Here is an 18,629-nt window from a genome sequence, read left to right as displayed (position 1 = left end):
ATTTATCCGATGCCTTAACTGTTTAAAATTTACTTTACATTAATTAATCACAAACTTTCAATAGAAAAACATCTAAAATTAAGCAGTGAACAAATGAGGCTATGCACAGGTAAGAAACAATTTGAAAAAAAAAAAGGCCAAGTAAATAAAACAAACATCAATTACCTCGCAAACATTTATTAGTAAAACATTAATGACTGTCAAGAGATAAAACTGGAATGTAAAACATTTCATATAATAATACAAAAAAGCCTCATGCATGATTTCAATTTATCAAACAGCAAAACAACCCCATTTATCTGAAAATACTTGGAACAGTAAAATAACATTTGTCTCATTAAATTCTGTCAATATTTACAACAGAGATATCACAAATAGAAAGTTGAAATAGCAAATTTATTCAAATTTCCAACAGGTCACTGTAACAAGCTTTATTTTTAACACTTTTCTAATAAACAACTATTAAAAGACATGCTTAAAATTTACAAGTGGAACTTTGTGAGTTTTCAAGTGTACACTCAGAGTCATTAATTATACATTACTGGTGACTTAACAACTCTGAGTGCGGTAGTTAAAACACTGTGCATTCACAATTCTATTGCAAAAAGTGTATAAAAAGTACTGTTGCAAAATATTTTGAAGTGTTTTTTTTGCAAATATATTGTGTGTTAACTTATATAGCAACTAAATCAAAAATTTAATGATTTAGTTTGTGGCAAGATTGGACAACTTAATTTATGGTTAATCTGATTTTTTTACAATTTCCGTCACAAGTAAAATACAGGATGTTCAAATATTCTCACTGGTAACATGTGGCATGATTTAATCTATATTTTCCAAACTTTGCTGACTTAAATAATCATTAATTCTGTAAGATGACATGATTAGAACATTTTCAGGTACAAAATACATAAAAGTGAAAACTAAAGGCACAAATATTTAACTTACAGTACAAGGCACAATACCCCAAAAATCTACATTTTAAAAGATGCTTAAATCCATACATTTTCAATTCCGCTGCTTTATTATATATTAACATAGTATTGTTTATAATTTCATTATTTTAAAATAAAACATTACATGTAGTGGTTCTCTTATAACTTGGAGACTCTGAATTTCACGCAAGTTACTGCGCAGAACATATTAGGTAAAGTGAAGAAAAGGCGCAGTGCCATGGGCTGCCAAGATATTTCAAATGAACCATAATTAATTGGCTTTATTTGCAATAAAAGTCAATAATTGCCAGATAAGATGTGACTCTTCTGCCTTGATATCTTCTACTTTATTTTACCATCGCTTCAATATATAGTAAACTTAAACTTTTAAAATGTTGTCAAATAACTTTTTCTTTACATATTTACTGTATTGAGGCATAATAGTATCCCAATATTTACCGAGCTGGAGTAAACCCATTAAAACATTGTGGTATCCATTTTTTCTAAAACTTGCTAGAAACATTTCTAATTACCATACAATTCTATACAAGCTCATTTTAATTTATAGTGACGCTTTAGTTCTTTTAATTTAAATTTATACAAATTTCGTTTAAAATTTCATTTTATCTAACTATTTAGACAAATACCCTATATAGGCACACATTTATTATTCCTATCAGATTGTATATTCTCTTCAGTTTTCTTTGAATGTCTGAATTTTTTCAATCTGTATGACTCGCGTGAAGTGAGTGAAACGCATACGAGACCGAGTAGTAGGACAGGGAAAATATCTTCCACCTGATGAAAGCAAAGTTCAGACAATCATAGAAATTTGAGGAGCATTATAATTCCATGATTTAATCATAACTAGTTTGCTTTGAGACTTAAATTCACAAATAATATGAAATATAAAATAAAACCAGGTGCAGCAAATAGTAAATTTTATGTGAACAAAATTACCTTTAAAATAAATACTTGATGCAGTACTATTCAGTAATTTGACGGATCTTTACCTTGTAAGACAAGATATTTGTAAAAAATACTTGATAATATATGAATTTCAGAGCATTGTCATTCATACATATTTGTTATACATTTTTCTAAGTGCATTGCATTTGCAAAACATTTATCTAATTGGAGACAATTATTAGACCAATATTAAGATTTTTTATTAAAATTGCAGGTAGTCGTAACAATAACCATTTTATGATTTTAATTTTCTCAATATAAAGACATAATTATTATTGTCTCTGATCAATGTGATGCTACATACAATTCTAAAAGGTTTAAAGGCAGTTGTGGGAAAACTTATTTATAACTGTGTTATTGTCAACGTGAAATATAATACTGATCTGGTGTTTACGTAAACTAGTAAATTACATTTATCATCAGCTCATTATTCATCCCCACTTAGGGGTTGAAGCCAACCCTAAGTAGGGTGACTAGGCCATAGTCAAACACACTGGCCGACTGCGGGTTGAAGACTTACAACGACGTAATTAAATAAACTATAAACCACAATCAAATACCAGATCCCAGTTAAGGTGGGAATTTCATATTTTTAAGTACTGTTTTACAATAAAATCTAAATTAATACCTAAATAAATGCTCGTTGTTATAAAACATTCTGCAGCCCTTGTGCCCTAGGTCTAAGGGTTCTAATATAGGCAAATTAGTTTGTTTTCATAATTTATCTTAATTGCCTTAAAATTTGATCCATATAAACAAAAAAACTGTATCAAATGTTGCATTACATGTTTGTGACAATGTAAGCAATTGCTATAACTAAATTATGCTACACAATGACTAGTAAATAATTCCATTAAAATATTGTTACCCTAAAAATTATTTTGTACATAAAATGCGTGTTTCCGCCAAAATATATTAATGGCATTCAAAATTAAAGCACATGGAATGTAAACTAACATTACACATGAAAAATTCTACTATCTACTGACTATGTCTACAAACATCAATTCCTCAACTTTAAGACCTTAACTCTTAAAAAAACATATATTTATACATAATATAAATAAATATACATAAGCAATCTTTCACAAAACATCTATACATAGTTTTGTTTATGACTTTTATGAATAAACAAAATACAAACACAACCATTCATAAGAAGCACCAAAAAATTAAATTTTGTGCGCTTATTTCGTAGAAATGTGATCTAATCTAACATTAACTTATTTTTAATACACCAAGTGACTTATTTAATAGGTAAATAATAATCAATGATCATATTAGTGGGATAAATTCATTTTGTGTTTATAATCAATAATAAAATACAAGACCATATTCAAAAGAGTGGACATAAACAGGTCGAAAAATTATGTTTCAGACTACTGTATTTATTTCTTGAAATATTTAGATAACATGATTTTGTAATCACCAAATTCCAAAAAACTAATTTAATTAGTAATTAATAAATTTATCAGGAATGTTTTGCATCAATCTACTGGAGTCAGCACAATCATATTTTGAATGAAGATATATAACAAATTACAGGAAATAAAATTATATAATTCGCTACGATGCTATTTCCAGTAGCGGACGGCAGTAGTTTTTACAAATTACTAAATACTGATAACTTATAAAATAAAAATTAAGACGAATTTGAAAAAATCCTGCTTATAGGACCAAAAATGATAAAAATGGATTTCGATCATTACTCGATTTTAGTTAAATTCGATTATTCGCACGCCAATTTACTATCAAACGAACTGAGAGCGATGCCAAACGCTTGCAGTGCGCACAATGGATATCTAAAATCCATAGTAAATATGTCTTCTGATATACGACCAAATTGCATGACTACATAATCCGGTTCAGAATCATGAACAATTTGAAAGTTTTTAACACTTGCCTGTGTCACCCTGCCATGGAAGTTTAACACATAGGACTGGGTTTCATCATTCCAAACCGGTGTTTTATTATGAAGGACCACTATATCATCTAAGGTTTGGGTCTTCAGGCGTTCGAGGAGGGTTTCACTGTCGTCTTGTGGAGTTATTGTGACTCTTTGCCGATCTGGTGTCATACCAGGTAGGACCACAGTCATTTTCCGTGGTCCTTTAAAGCCTAGCACATTTGTATCCTAGAATTAGTTAATTTTTAGAGATGGTGTCTGCTTGTCTATTTCATATGATAAAAAATAACTTAAATATCATAGTTACTTACATATACAACAGCTGCTAGTTCCTGCCTGGTGTGAGAATGATCATGTTTTCTCCAAGCTTTACCATTATCATATACTGTGAAGGCAGTACCAAGCAGGTTTGAACGCAGTTTGCCAGCAAAACTGTCCGCCTGACGGGTCAATTCGGTCGGATCAGTGGATATTAGGTAATTCGATGTTGCAGATTTCTTCCGTTTTCGACCTGGTAAAGGTTATTTAGATTATTTATTGAATTTATCTAAAACTAACACAAATTTGGGACAAATGTGAATATCAACACAAAAATACGAAACTCACCAGCTAATAAGAATACTTTCTTGCCATAGTCTTTTTCCAGATGCAAGAAATATGTGGGATAAAGACCTCGATCCATTCCCTTCCTGTCCCTAGCTATTCTACACTTATATAGTGTTCCATGCTTGGCAGGTGTCACTACAAACGTTTCTATTGACCCTTCAACTGAGCCCTCTATTTCTGCGTTCTAAAAATTAAAACAACATTTTAAACAGTAAAAAAAAAAAAGTTTGGCGTCATATGCATAGGTAAGGTAAGGCAAAAGCATTGGTGGCACAGGGGTTAAAGCACTTGGCTTATAATCTACAGGTCTTGGGTACGAATCCCGTCAAGTACCAATGTGATTTTCGAAATTAATATGTTCTTACGGTGAAGGAAAACATAGTGATCCAACTTGCACATATCAACAAAGAAATTCAAACATATGTAAGAAGTCAACCGGCAGTGGGCTAGCATGGTTGACTATGGACTAGTTACCCCTTATTTAGGGTAGGCTCTGAGCCCCTTGATGGGACGTATAGTGAGCTGGTTATGTTGTTTGAGTTACCGGACTAGGTGATCCATCACGTCGTATAGTGCGGCCTTGAAGGGGAGCTACGGCCGCATCCGCACACACATCATCAGTACTGATGTCGCGTCCCATACTGCATACGGGGACACTTTCCCCTTCCTCTTCCCCGCTACCATCATCTCCGATAGTTAGTACTTCTATCTGATTACCTAAATCTGAATGGAATGAACAGAGATATAAAAAAAACACTTTTGTATCTAGTGATTTATCTCAGTCTGTAGATTCTGATAAACCCTTTTTACAATTACACAAAGGACAGAGTACTTTCATATACAAACAAAACTTGCCTCTAAATACTTTTGTACGTGGAACATTAAAGTTAGTCAGAACATACAAAAATTATTGGTTTTCACAAATAAGTAACAATAAAGAAAATTTTGTGCATGTGCATCAGCTATCATCAAATACCTGGACCAAATGCGGCCTTGCAAAAACAATTCTTTTCAAAATTAGAGTACATGAAATTCTAAAATTTGTTTTTAATATATATAGAGACTATATTTTTTAATATAAATAGATTAGTAGTAGATTGTGAACCACCATTTTGATCAGATTATTATGTGAAATATGCAAGGAAATCATACTGCAGCGGTTCTTGCATAACTAGAAAACTGTTATCATTGGTCAGTTAAACAATTGAAAATATGGATAATGAATACTCATTCCCACCAGAATGAATTAAGAACTAACAGCCTTACAAATAAATGCATTACAAAGATAAACTTAGGAATAAACTGAGTAATACTAGCAAATATTAGTACAAATTCTGCTCATACTTAGTTTATAAGTTTAACTTTATACTGCATTTACTTGTAAGGCTGTAAAATTATAGCATACATATATTTAAAGAGATAATAAACATGAATAAAATGTATGGAAACAGATGTAGCATATCAAATAGCTAAAAATATTCAAAATTAAGCTACTATCGGAAAATACATGATACATACCATCAAATGTTGATATTCTATTAGTTTGGAGAGGGATTACTTGGTCTGGATTTACTGGTGACATAAGAAATTGCATCGGACCATCATAGCCTGTCGTAAAAAAAAAAATGATGCGCATAACTAAAACAAACAGCATTGCCACATACATGCAGAAAAATTAAGATCTACATAACAACAATTAATATGAAATTAGTTATTCTTTTTATTATTATAAGCTTACCATGCAGTTCGCGTGACCGGCTGCCTGATATTGGGCGTTTAGCAGAACTCACTCGCAAATCGTTAGCTTGTACCATTCCCGAATTCTGCCTTTTCTGTCTCATTTTTTGTTCCATTAATTGTCTCTGCAACGAACAAAAATCATGAATTGCATTCAAAATATTGAATTAAGCAAATAGCGATTACTTTAAGTAATAAATTAGGACATTTATAAGCTTATCTGACCAAAATTATAAAACTCACTTGCTGCTCGATTTTTTGATCCCGGGTATTAATAGATGCCATTTTAATACAATTACACTGCCAATTTTCTTCTTAAGGTGTAGTAATTAGAATTACCTAATTTATTACGGTATTAAATACAATAATTGGCGAATGTAAGCTCATTTTTTTGTTTATAAATCATCTTGCCTTCCGTTGCCCTAGGAGTACAACAGTGTTGTCGGTTATAAATTTTATGTGTCTAATGGTAACGGATCGATTTTTTTTTTAGTCTTAACATTGTCACTTTAGTTTAAACATAACAAAAAGGAATACATACAATACGAAAGCTTTAATTGATTAAAATTATTCAATAAAATGGCATCTTCATTTAAAATCGTCCTTTATTAGGCAAAAGGGCGAATAGATAACAATTTTAGATAAAAGTACGGTAACACTAAAGTGAAACTGTCATCCTGTTCAATTTTCTTTCATTTTCTTTCAGTAAAAATGGCCCCGACTCGTAGTATAATCGGATTTTTAAGTCCGAAAACTCTTGGTTCTATATTAAGCACCAACATTTCTAAAGCACCATGCCGCCGTTTTTATCATAAGTGCAACAATTGTGATTTTTATACTGGTCCGATAATAACTTCGATTGGAAATAAAAATTCAAAGTGTAAGTTGTACATGCCGCCGTTACATCACCGGGATCAGTTTTCTTACGCTTCAGGGTCTCCTGAAAGAGCTTTACCTGTTGTTCACATTTTGTTTAGAATTTGTAACATGTTACAGTATCTTTACATCATATATTAATTATAACCTCAATCTTTCCACAGATAACTATGTCGGTCCAAAACATCGATTTATTCACACTACAAACACTTTAAATGCTCGTGTCGACTACTACAAAGTTTTAGGAGTTGCTAAAAATTCATCAGCCAAAGATATTAAGAAAGCATATTATCAGCTTGCCAAAAAATATCACCCTGATGCCAATAAATCCGATCCTGAAGCTTCTAAAAAGTTCCAAGAAGTGTCTGAAGCATATGAGGTAATTAATTTATTTACATTTATTTGTCTATTATAAATTATTTATGTTATTATGTTGTGAAGCGGAAAGATTTGTATTTTTGTATGTATTTAATTTATGCAAAAACTATTAGGCCGATTTTAAAAGTTCTTTCACCATTAGAAAAGTTATTTACCATACAAACCAAAGATAACATTTAATAACATTAGTAAGAGACACACACAATATACATAAATAAGATACAAAAGTGTTTATGTTATTTAAGTACCAGTGACAAGGTATTTGATGAAATAAAATTAAAAGATTTCTGTTAAAAAAATTCTAACAAATTCACAGATTCTCTCGGATGAGAACAAACGCAAACAGTATGATACATATGGCACAACTTCAGAGCAAATGGGAATGGGAGGTCCAGGTGGCGCTGATGGATTCACACATCAATGGCAATATAAATCTACAATAGACCCCGAAGAATTGTTCCGGAAAATATTTGGAGATGCAGGCTTTAAAAGCGAGAGTTTCAGTGACTTTGCTGAAAGTCAATTTGGTTTTGGTGCTGCACAAGAGGTACAATCTATATATTTATATTGCAAAAAGGAAATTTGTATGTACTGAATAAACTCAAAAACTACTGAGCCAATTTTAAAAATTCTTTCACCATTAAAAAGCTATGTTATCAGTGTGTATAGGCTATAGTTTTCAATTTTACACAGGCGAAGTTGCAAGCAACGGCTAGTATTTTTAAATAGGATATATCTAAAAGTTTTACATTTCCAGTTTAATGTCATTTTTTAAGGATTAATCTGGTATTAGTTAAAACTTTATTCACCTGTGTTCAGTGATGTTTTACTCATGTGATATATGAACAGAAAAAATCAAATTAGTTTTTTTATGATTAAAAAAAAACTGCACTTTTTTGCTGTCACATGAGTGTAATTTTTTGTTATTGTCCAAGAATACTAAGATACTTTACACAGTATTAATAAGTAATTTTTTTGTAGGTTGTTTTAAATTTACGGTTCACGGAAGCAGCTCGGGGTGTCAATAAGGATGTGAATTTGAATGTAGTGGATGTCTGTCCCAAGTGCAATGGTTCCCGTTGTGAGCTCGGAACTAAAGCAATCAAATGTACTTATTGTAATGGTTCTGGAATGGAGACCTTCTCTAGAGGTATGAATTAAATATCTCTTTGACATTGTTTATTGTTATTATGTATTGTTTGACAAATTTTGATCAAGCTAAACTATTAGAGAGCATCCACACCTTTGATTAAACTATTGCACAACTGTTTTGTCTCGTTCTGTTTTTTATGAGCTTATATTGAACGAACACTACTCGATTTTTAGTTGTGCAACTAATTAGTTGGATTGGCTGTAAAACAATCGACAATCGTACATCATTTGTGCGTTTATTTAGTCAAAGATGTGCACACAATCTTAAAGTTCTATATTACGTTATACTATTATGATTCTTATCTATACTGTTATAATAAAGCGTAAACACACACTTCTTTGTTGCCTAAGATGTCAGCAATTACAGCATATTTTTGAATAATTCTTTTTTAAATAAAAAGCCTTACACTTGTGTCACGCTTTAGGCTATTTTCACGCCAATAAACTTAGAGGGTAAATATTTTGAATAAAATTCCTTATGTGGGAAAGAGACCATAATTGCTGCCAACATTAAGGAAATAAGATAGCCAAGGTTTGTCATGTCATGTCAGTTTGACATTTGCTATTGATAATTTGACAAATGTAAACAATGAAATAAAATTTTCATAATTTCGAGCGGATGAAACCGTACGGGAACAGCTAGTTAATAATATCAGTATGTGAGCCCGATTCAAAAGGCGGTTATTTTAGAAACCGCACAAATAGTGAGAAGGTTCCTGTCTCTGCCCTGACCACTGGTTGCTTGAGTCATCGGATTCCGCAGCCGGTGGTGCTCTATTTTTTATATTTTATTTTATTTTTATATCAAATTTTGTAAAATGTATTATATAGAGAAAAAGAAATATAGATATATGGAATAATTAGTATATGATATATTTTCTATATTTTTAGGTCCATTTGTGATGCGCTCCACTTGTCGACATTGTCATGGTACAAGAATGTTAATTAAATTCCCATGCATTGAATGTGAAGGAAAGGGCCAATCGGTAAGTGTTAATTTAGTCGCTTAGGAGTCACAGAGGGAGATGCTTAGTGTAGAATAAGTATCAGAAATCCACACCAAGCAATTGCCAAAGTGATGTATAAAGCCTGCTACACACTTTCAGTTTTAACTGAGTAGTCGGACTGGACAGTTTCAGTTTTTCTTACATTTTACTGTTATAATCAACTATTTAGCTAAAACTGTATGTAAACTGAAATAAAGCCGACAGTAATTGCTATAAATTACAAGGATGTATCAAAATATAATGTATGTGAAGTGGAAGCAATTCCGCGTTTCGTCTGATGAGTGTGGTGCCGGAGGCCTAATTTTAATCCCTTTCCCTTTCCACCCTTTTCTTAAGAAGAAAGGATGGGAAGGAAAAGTGGATTTGACGCTGGAGGAGATGCATAGGAAGGAAAAATGTCCTCTTTCCATTTCGGTGGATTCAGGTGGCCGCTTGCTTGTTTGTCACCTTATATTATAAAAAAAAATGTAATTTTAGGTGCAACGTAAAAAGATAACAGTTCCAGTGCCAGCGGGTGTAGAGAATGGACAGACAGTTCGTATGGCAGTTGGCAATAATGAGGTGTTTATAACATTTAAAGTGGAAGAATCTACTTACTTCAAGAGAGATGGTGCAGATGTTCACACTGATTGTTCTGTAAGTATTAACTTAAGTGACTCGGAGAAATACTTAAACAAACTGAATACTTTGTATGTTACAATCTGATAGATGTAGAAATTTTAATGGAATTTGGAGTTTAACATGTGAATTTTTAAATGGATGGATGTTAGTATTTGTAGCCTAAACTACTGAATGGATATTGATGATTGTCATAGATGTAGAGGATAGTCTGGAACAGAACCCGCTTACTTTTGTTTTTTTTTTTTAATCCACGCAGACAGAAATGGGGCGTATTACATATTTTATTGCTTGGGTCAGAATTTAGCTTGGTGTGTTGGTTTTTATAGATCGTTTTCGTGTTATTTTGTATTATATTATAAACAAAATCGAACGACGCCCATTAAATCTATTTGGTTTGGTTTTTTTGTTTGGTTAGACAACAGTTTTCGGATTTATTAGATAGTAAATGAAGTACGTATTTTCAGTAAAGAATATTATCAAGTACAGATTATATATTTTACATTGTTCATAGATAAAGTAATAAATCAATTCAATTAAATTTTTATATAAATCATATAAGATATGTTATTCTATGTTTTGTTTGACAGATTTCTGTGGCACAAGCGGTATTAGGCGGCACTGTCAGGATACAAGGCTTATACGAAGATCACACGCTGCAGGTATTTATTAAGAAAAATATATAGAAGTTTTTAAATCATAAAGTTGAAATTTAAGACATTGACTTGAAATCTGCAAGTCTTGGATTCGAATCCCGCTATGTATATTTGTGAAATTTTCATTTACTCTTTCTTATGATGAAGGAAAACATCGTGATGCCTGTATATGTTAAGAAATTTTTAGATATGTGTGTAATCAACCCATAGTGTGCTGTTAATGGCCTAAATGCTAACTTATTGTAGGCTCGGAACCTCTCAGTGGGGATGTACAGGGTGTCCAAGAAGACAATAACTATAGTAGATTCTTTGGTTGTAAATATGACGATTTAAGCCAACTTACCTCTATCCAAAGTTGCTGCATTTATTCACTAGAGGGCTTTGAAGTATACTAATTGTTTTACATTAATTCTTATTTAATATATATTATAATTTTTTTTCTTCTACTATTTTGTAAAACTGCGTGTTCTGTTTTTTAGAAATAATTGAAAACCGGCGCTTCGGTGTACACAGAGCACTTGCCGAATGAATACCTTTTCATTTTTTTTGAATAAACTGATTTCTTTCTTCTTTCTTTCTTAATTCAAATATCTCTAAATTCATGTTGAAACTATAGTTTTTGTTTGTTAAAAACGTCTGTCTCGGCCATCCTGTATTGACCTGGTGATGATTTATGCTGGGTTTCTGAAGTCACCACTTATTTTTTTCACCTAACATTGACCTATGTTTCAACGGAGTAAAACTCAGTTGCGGAGGTCAGAAATGCATTTAATGAATTTATCGAATTTAAAACACTAATCGTTAAATGGAGCTGGGAAACTGGCCATTATTTTTTAATATGTAATGAATGTTTATTGTATAGATAATGCCGGGAACATCGTCTCACAGCACAATTCGCTTGTCACGTAAGGGGATGAAGAGAGTCAGCCAACACGGCTATGGAGATCATTACGTACATATAAAAATACAGGTTTGAAACTCAATATATTACTATCTTAAGTTTAACAACTTTGTTATTTAAGATGTCAGCAGTCATAGCACATTTTCCAATAATTTCTTCTTTAATACAAAGCCCTTCACTTACGACTATATATTTTCATGCTATTACATTTATGGGGTTAGAAAATTGGAAAAATATCTTTTCAAGAACGGGAAACCGACTGCAAAACTTAGAGAACTTAAAGAATCAGTTCCCATGGTTACTTAAATTATCAACCAATAGCTTTCATCGTCATTTGGACATTTGAAAGTTTTACAGAGTATAATCAAAAAAAAAGTTTTTAACAATTACTCATTTTATCAATAAGGTATGTAAAGCCGCACGGAAACAGCTAGTTTAGAAATAATATTGATAATAAATATGCTGTAATTTTGTATTATTTGATATATTCATATTTCCTAATAAAGGTACCTAAAGTGCTGTCAGGGAAACAGAAGGCTTTAATGTGCGCATACGCAGAGTTGGAGGAAGACACGCCGGGACAAGTGCAAGGAGTCTCCTTCGATAGAGATGGTAAGAAAATATAGATACTTAGAAGATTCTGCTATCCGCAAAATAATAGCATTAAAAACATGTTAAAACTGCTTCGCTACAATGCCTAGAATATTGGAGTCTGATTGTATTATTTTTCAAAATTTATTTTACAGAAAATACCAAAAATACCAGTAAAAATGACTCGGAATCTGAAAAGATTCATCATATGAATAAAGATTCAGAATATTCTGGAAGGAAAGAATCTAAATTGTGGACTTTCATAGATAGTTTGTTAGATTCTTGTAGGAATAATCCAGCTTCTTTTGCTGTCGGTTTTCTTATGACTGTATTTTTAATTATTGTGTTTGCGATATCCGATCCTAAAGATAAAATCGGTTTCCAAGAGTATGTAGAAAAAATGCAGGAGAGAAATAGCGGCTTAACCCAAGATATGGATAGACCTTTAGGTTATCAAAATTCATTAAAGAGAAAGAAGGAACAGCCTGAATTATATGAGGCTTGAATTTCTATGTTCAGAAAATATCCTAATATATAGAATGATTCAGTATTGGATTTTAGTTGACAATTTATATTTGAATGGGAGGTTAATATTCTGTTTCTAAACACCTAAACTTTGTAAGTAAAACATACTTTTTACTAATCCTAGTAAAAGTGTATTCAATTTAACCTTTGTAAGTTTGTAATCACAGAATTATTACAGACTTGAGATTGCAGAAAAAGATTTGAGAAACAAAAATTGTATCAAAAGTTTAAAATAATACATTGTTATCTAATGTTCATATAATCTCTTATTTTCACTGAATTTAACTATAAAAGCTATTGTTTACAAAGTTTGGGTCAATATTTGGAACAAATTATAGGAGAGCCCTAAGAGCCTGTCCCACCAAATTGTAAATTGTCTGATTCAACATGTAAAATGTGATGCAAATATCGAATTTTGTTCCCTTATCTGATAGTGACATCATTTTTGAATTATCTGAGACTCTATCAGCCAGTTGTGGGACAGGACCTTAATGCTTTATAACACTTTAACCATTTTTGTTAATTTAATTGTAAATATTTTATTTAAATATGATTATTTATGTTTTAAATGGGATATAGTATGATGGTTGATTTTGTGATATTGTGTATATTTATTTCTTGAATATAAATGTTAAATTAAAATGTCGTTTCATTTAGTCCCGACCTTATCCATCATGCTATACTCCATACCTTTAGTCAAGTTTGATGACGTCATTTCTCTCCTTTAGGTGACAAATTATAAAGAATCAAGCCCCTATTGTAAGTTGTACTATGTACTAAATTTTACAATAGATAGATTTTAGTCATTGAATAGTTTTTTGATTGTAGACAGTAAATTATGTAATATAAGAATTCTAATAAAAAAAAATTAAAGTAATAAAATTCATTTATTATACGAATGGGACTTTATATAGCAGTTTGTAGAATTTAGCCGTATCTTATTTAGGAAAGACAAGTGACGTAGGCAACGCCGGATCAAGAGGAGGGGGGGGTCATGGGGTCATGACCCCCCCTGAACTGGCCGGTTGAAAGTTTGACAAAATATATTTACTTACATATTTTGTCAAGCTCTTGACTTTACCACTACTATGTGACACCCCCCCCCCCCCCTGGCGCCAAAGCTGGATCCGCCCTTGGTCGTAGGTCTAAAATTTCAGAAGTTGCAAAAAAACACTACTGTACAATTTGAAACGTACACAGAACTAGCTTTAGGACTATTAGCGCCCTGGGTGAGATTTATACGACGCCCCCTTTTTACTATGCTTTGGGAAGTAAAGGGGGGCGGTTTAAATGCTGAATATTATGAGTTTATCGCCCTGGGCGTTCGCCCTAACAAGCGTTGCAATGTTCTTTGCTCATTAAAATGCAATACAATTCACAGGTAAAAAAATTTCAATATCGGAGCCACAGGATTTAGTGGATGCTGTTAAAGAAGCTCTTAAAGAAAAGAAGAGCATTGAAGGTTCGTCTCCAACAACTCCAGAAGATGACGACTTGAAAGAATCTAAAAGAAGCAAAGGATAAAAATAAATACTTGGTATAGAGGGATTGTAGTTCAAATTATTTCTCGTATAGTTATGTGTATGGATTTCTTTTTTAATTTGAATTCGTAACATTTTCGTTTCGAATCTGTAATGTCAAATTCCATTTATTTTATTCAGTACTGTGATATGAAGGAAATATTTCGTTGACTTTCGCTAGTAGTCTAGTTACCACGGAATATGGAAGCTGTATATAGCGGTTAACTAGTGTGTAGATATGGAAAATAAATGATTTAATACTGCAATATTGTTTTAATCTTTACTAATATCAAGATTTGTATTTTTGTATGTATTGAATTAACTCAAAAACTACTAGTCCGATTTCAAAAATTCTTTTACTATTAGAAAGCCACGTTATCGCTGAGTAACATAGGCTGTATTTTCAAATACATGTGGACGAAGTCAATCAAGATAACATGTCACTGCAACTATTCGACTGAGTGGTATTACAAAAAAAAATCAAGGAACTTTCTGGGTTACATATCCCATGGCAGTAGATATTGATATTGATATTGTAATGAATCCCACGGGAACCGTAATTATTTTCGGGATAAAAAGTAGCATATGTGTTCTTCCAGAGTATGCTCTACATCTGTGCCGAATTTCAAGGAGATCCGTTCAACCGTTTAGGCTACAAACTCTAACAAACATCCATCTAAACTTTCGAATTTATAATATTAATAAGATTAGTAAGATTGTTTTAGATAATCCATAGATCGATGTCACACATGCGTTAGGCTGCCAACTTTATTATAAGAAAAGATGGCAAACAAGCGTCGAGGACACAGAGGTGGTCAACGATGCCCATAGACATTCGCATAACCAGAGGAACTACAGATGCGTTGCCCACCATTGAGAAAATTTTTTACTTCATGACCAGCGAAAGGGAGGCAGCTGCCACCAAAGAGGCATAAATATTACTAATATTATAAATGCAAAGTTTAAATGGATGGATGTTTGTTAGAGTCTGTAGCCGAAGAGTGGAAATTCACTCGATTAAATAAATGAATTGTGTGTTACTTGGAATAATTCCAGAATAGAAACAGTGAAGAACAAGTTGTGATAAACTAAGTCGTAGAGCGGCCGTAATTGTTTTTGTTTCATAAACTTTTGGCACACAACCTAATTTTGTTTTGGACGTCATGGAGTTCTTTAAAGATTAACTCGAAATAACGCAATCCTTTATCCCGTTTGAACGTAGTTCAAGAAATAGCACCGAGAAAAAAAAAACATACAGAAACTCAGCTATTCAGTTCAATAACTAACTCGAATATTATCAATTCAAATGAGTAACAATTTGAAGGAAGTATAGGTAACCAAACAATTCTCGATGTTATGTTTCAATTCAATAAATATCTTGTTCGGAAGTTTACTTGAACGAACTCATTTCATATCCGTTTATTTACATTTTTAAAGTAAATGTATGAACTAATGTAGATCTTATTAGTATTTTAAATGCGGCAGTTTAGATGGATGGATGTTAGAGTTTACAGACGGCTGAACGGAACTCGATGAAATTTGGTATAAACGTAGAGGTTGGTCTGGAGGAACAGTAGATTACTTATTTTTGTTTTTTTTTTTAACTCTACGAGGAGTCGTGAGCGAAAGCTAGTACCATAAAAGTAGTGACTTAATACAAATTAATAATGCAATACAGTAAAGCAATAGAAACTGCAATTTACGTATATTCCATTAAAAAAAATAATGAGTAAAATAAATGAACATCATGATATGCTTTAAAAGAGACTATTTTAGCTCTAATTTATGATAACGAAAAACATTTTAATTTTTCAACGTTCAAAGGACGCTCCGGTCGACAAATTCTCAACTTTTTTTCATCATTAAATGAACTAGAGGTAGAGCGCAGTTTATGTTCTCTAACATTTTGCTCTCAGCTCGAGTCATTCCACTTCAGATTCTGTGCAGTTTTTAATATAAAATGTCATCTCTATAAGAATGTTTTCAATTTGTTTTTGCGGTTTACTATAGCTTAAATAAATGAACAATTTTTTTAACCTGAAAGTCAAAGTCTAATGTCTATAATAGATCTTTTATAATATACTAGCTGTTCCCGTGCGACTTCATCCGCATATAATTATGAAAAATTTGTTTTCTTGTTTACAAATTATCAATTGCTAATGTCAAAATGACATGACATTATGACAAACCATGGCAACCTCGCTTCCTTGATGTTGGCAGCAACTTATGGTCTCTTTCCCACATTAGGGTTTTCATCCAAAATATTTACCCCCTAAGTTTAATGGCGTGAAATATATAGCCTAAAGCGTGACGTAAGTGTAGGGCTTTTTATTTAAAAAAGGATTATTCAAAAATATGCTGTAATTGCTGACATCTTAGGCAACAAAGAAGTGTGTGTTTACGCTTTATTATAATAGTATAGATTTTAGAAAAAGCAACGATTTAAAACACAAATCTATGCGTTTGAAAACTCTTAACCGCTATCAACCGCAACTACCAGCGCCAAAATAGACACAAAATAAGAATAGCCTGTCACTTTAAGAGGTCAGTGGTTTAAAATAACAACGAATAAAAACATGACATACGTAGACATGTTGTCGTCCCTTTCATTATTTTTGAATAAATAGAGATAACAATATGTTTTTATATACGTGTTTCTGCAGTGGAAACTAATGATAGCATTGGAGCATAACAGGTAAACTCAATAAGCTTGTTTCTCGGTACTCCCTTGATAATTGGAAGCATTGAAATGCATTCGGGTTGACTTTGTCTCGAACAAGTCCGGAATCAATGCAGTGATAGGGGCTGGGGGTTGGGGGCTGGGAGCACTGTAAACAGAGTCCAATCAAGATCCAATCAATGTCGATTCAGTGAAGCAAATATTAATTTGAATCTTATTATTTTGAATTCAAACTATATTCTATTGCAAACAGCGAAGGAAATTTTAATTTTATTTCTCACTTTAAAGTGGAATGACGCCAACAAATCACGAAGGATATTTTTGCATTTATTTTGTTAGAAAGATATTTAATCTAATTTGTTGTTATCAAAGTGGTAACTTTTTTTATCGATTTGGACGAATACGTAACGTTTATGTCGATCTTAGATTTACTAGAACAAAAAATTTGTCGTCGTAATCAATTTAAACCCACTTTCTAAAGTCCATTTGTATAGTTTATACATTCGTTAGCTTTACTGGTTATATTATACTAGCTGTTCCGGTGCGGTTTCATCCGCATGAAATTATGAAAATTTTATTTTATTGTTTACATCTGAAAATGACATGACATGATGACTGCTTCCCTTATGTTGGCAGCAACTTATGGTCTCTTTCCCACATTTGAGTCTTTATCCAAAATATTTACCTCCTAAGTTTAACGTCGTAAAAGTATGTAGCCTAAAGCGTGACGTAAGTGTAGAGCTATTTTTTAAAAAAAGATTTATTCAAAAATATACTGTAATTGTTGACATTTTAGGCAACAAAGAAGTGTGTGTTTACCCTTTATTATATTAGTACAGATTAAGTAAAAATAAACAATTGCTAATTTGAACTCCAATTTAGGTTTGAGATGTTTGTGCAGTAAAAAAGTAAATTAGAGCAGACAAGCGTTATCTTTTATTGCGGCACTGCAGGCTTGTAATGTGCGCTACAAAGGTAAAAGCTGGCTTTATCGTCCCAACGCGTTCATAGCAGCCACATTCGCAAATGTACAACACAACAAATATTTGTTAACATTAAATATTATAGCACTATTATGTAACGGTCTCTACAGGCAACAAGCAACACTAATACACTGATTAAAACAGTACATACTCAGAATCTATTATCAAGATTTTATTTAGAATGAACTGTCGCTCGCAAACTTCGTTAGCGCAAAGGACTATCCGTTACGCCATTTCGACACTGCGAAATTAAAAAAAAAATTAGCCTATGTAAGCTACGCTTCAGTGAAATTTCGCTAGAAATCGGCTCAGCCGTTTCGGAGAGTGTATGGAACAAACGCGTCTTGCGGACAGATAGACAAAAATATTTTAAATGCGATTTTCGTTATCGGCAACGCAAATACATCTTCTCGAAATCTGGAATTATTCTTTTGATATTACAAACTGACACTCAATTTTATTATATGTATGATGTTAAAATGTCTTAAGAAAGTTAGCATAAAAAACCGACTTCCAAACAAAATACACTAAAAACAAAACAAAATGCACTAAAAACAAAACAAAATACACCAAAAACAAAATATTCTCA

At 32.1% G+C, this 18,629-nt stretch overlaps 2 protein-coding genes across 5 annotated transcripts; one reads left to right on the top strand and one right to left on the bottom strand.

The window, feature by feature from the left end:
- Positions 1–167: 167 nt before the first annotated feature.
- LOC106111485 (protein king tubby) lies at positions 168–6,586 on the bottom strand. Its single transcript, XM_013293607.1, has 7 exons — positions 6,397–6,586; positions 6,155–6,278; positions 5,935–6,024; positions 4,961–5,139; positions 4,417–4,600; positions 4,122–4,321; positions 168–4,038 (listed from the first exon to the last, which is right to left on the bottom strand). The coding sequence occupies exons 1-7, from the start codon at positions 6,436–6,438 to the stop codon at positions 3,634–3,636; spliced, it is 1,224 nt and encodes a 407-aa protein (XP_013149061.1). The 5' UTR covers positions 6,439–6,586; the 3' UTR covers positions 168–3,633.
- A 241-nt stretch (positions 6,587–6,827) lies between these two features.
- LOC106111543 (protein tumorous imaginal discs, mitochondrial-like) lies at positions 6,828–14,643 on the top strand. Of its 4 annotated transcripts, XM_013293691.1 has the most exons (11): positions 6,831–7,033; positions 7,194–7,408; positions 7,724–7,954; positions 8,389–8,557; positions 9,451–9,545; positions 10,044–10,202; positions 10,775–10,846; positions 11,703–11,810; positions 12,248–12,353; positions 13,586–13,616; positions 14,239–14,317. In XM_013293691.1, the coding sequence occupies exons 1-10, from the start codon at positions 6,865–6,867 to the stop codon at positions 13,597–13,599; spliced, it is 1,338 nt and encodes a 445-aa protein (XP_013149145.1). In that variant the 5' UTR covers positions 6,831–6,864; the 3' UTR covers positions 13,600–13,616; positions 14,239–14,317. The 4 variants fall into 4 exon arrangements, with proteins under 4 accessions (XP_013149122.1, XP_013149130.1, XP_013149137.1 ...); XM_013293668.1 differs by lacking the exons at positions 13,586–13,616; positions 14,239–14,317 and adding an exon at positions 12,488–13,565 and having other exon boundaries at positions 6,828–7,033; XM_013293676.1 differs by lacking the exon at positions 13,586–13,616 and having other exon boundaries at positions 6,830–7,033; positions 14,239–14,643.
- Positions 14,644–18,629: the final 3,986 nt, after the last annotated feature.

The sequence above is a fragment of the Papilio polytes genome, unplaced genomic scaffold, assembly GCF_000836215.1.
Source record: "Papilio polytes unplaced genomic scaffold, Ppol_1.0 DF824382.1, whole genome shotgun sequence".
Lineage (NCBI taxonomy): Eukaryota > Metazoa > Arthropoda > Insecta > Lepidoptera > Papilionidae > Papilio > Papilio polytes.
Note: the sequence above shows the minus strand (reverse complement) of the source record. Positions and strands in the feature narration are given on the sequence as shown.

Coding starts and splice junctions, on each gene's coding strand:
- LOC106111485 (XM_013293607.1), bottom strand. CDS start 6,438: ATGGCATCTATTAATACCCGGGATCAAAAAATCGAGCAGCAA. Junction 5,140..5,934: donor TAGAATATCAACATTTGATG/GTATGTATCATG, acceptor CATTCCATTCAG/ATTTAGGTAATCAGATAGAA. Junction 4,039..4,121: donor AACTAGCAGCTGTTGTATAT/GTAAGTAACTAT, acceptor AACTAATTCTAG/GATACAAATGTGCTAGGCTT.
- LOC106111543 (XM_013293668.1), top strand. CDS start 6,865: ATGGCCCCGACTCGTAGTATAATCGGATTTTTAAGTCCGAAAACTCTT. Junction 7,955..8,388: donor GTTTTGGTGCTGCACAAGAG/GTACAATCTATA, acceptor ATTTTTTTGTAG/GTTGTTTTAAATTTACGGTT. Junction 9,546..10,043: donor GTGAAGGAAAGGGCCAATCG/GTAAGTGTTAAT, acceptor ATGTAATTTTAG/GTGCAACGTAAAAAGATAAC.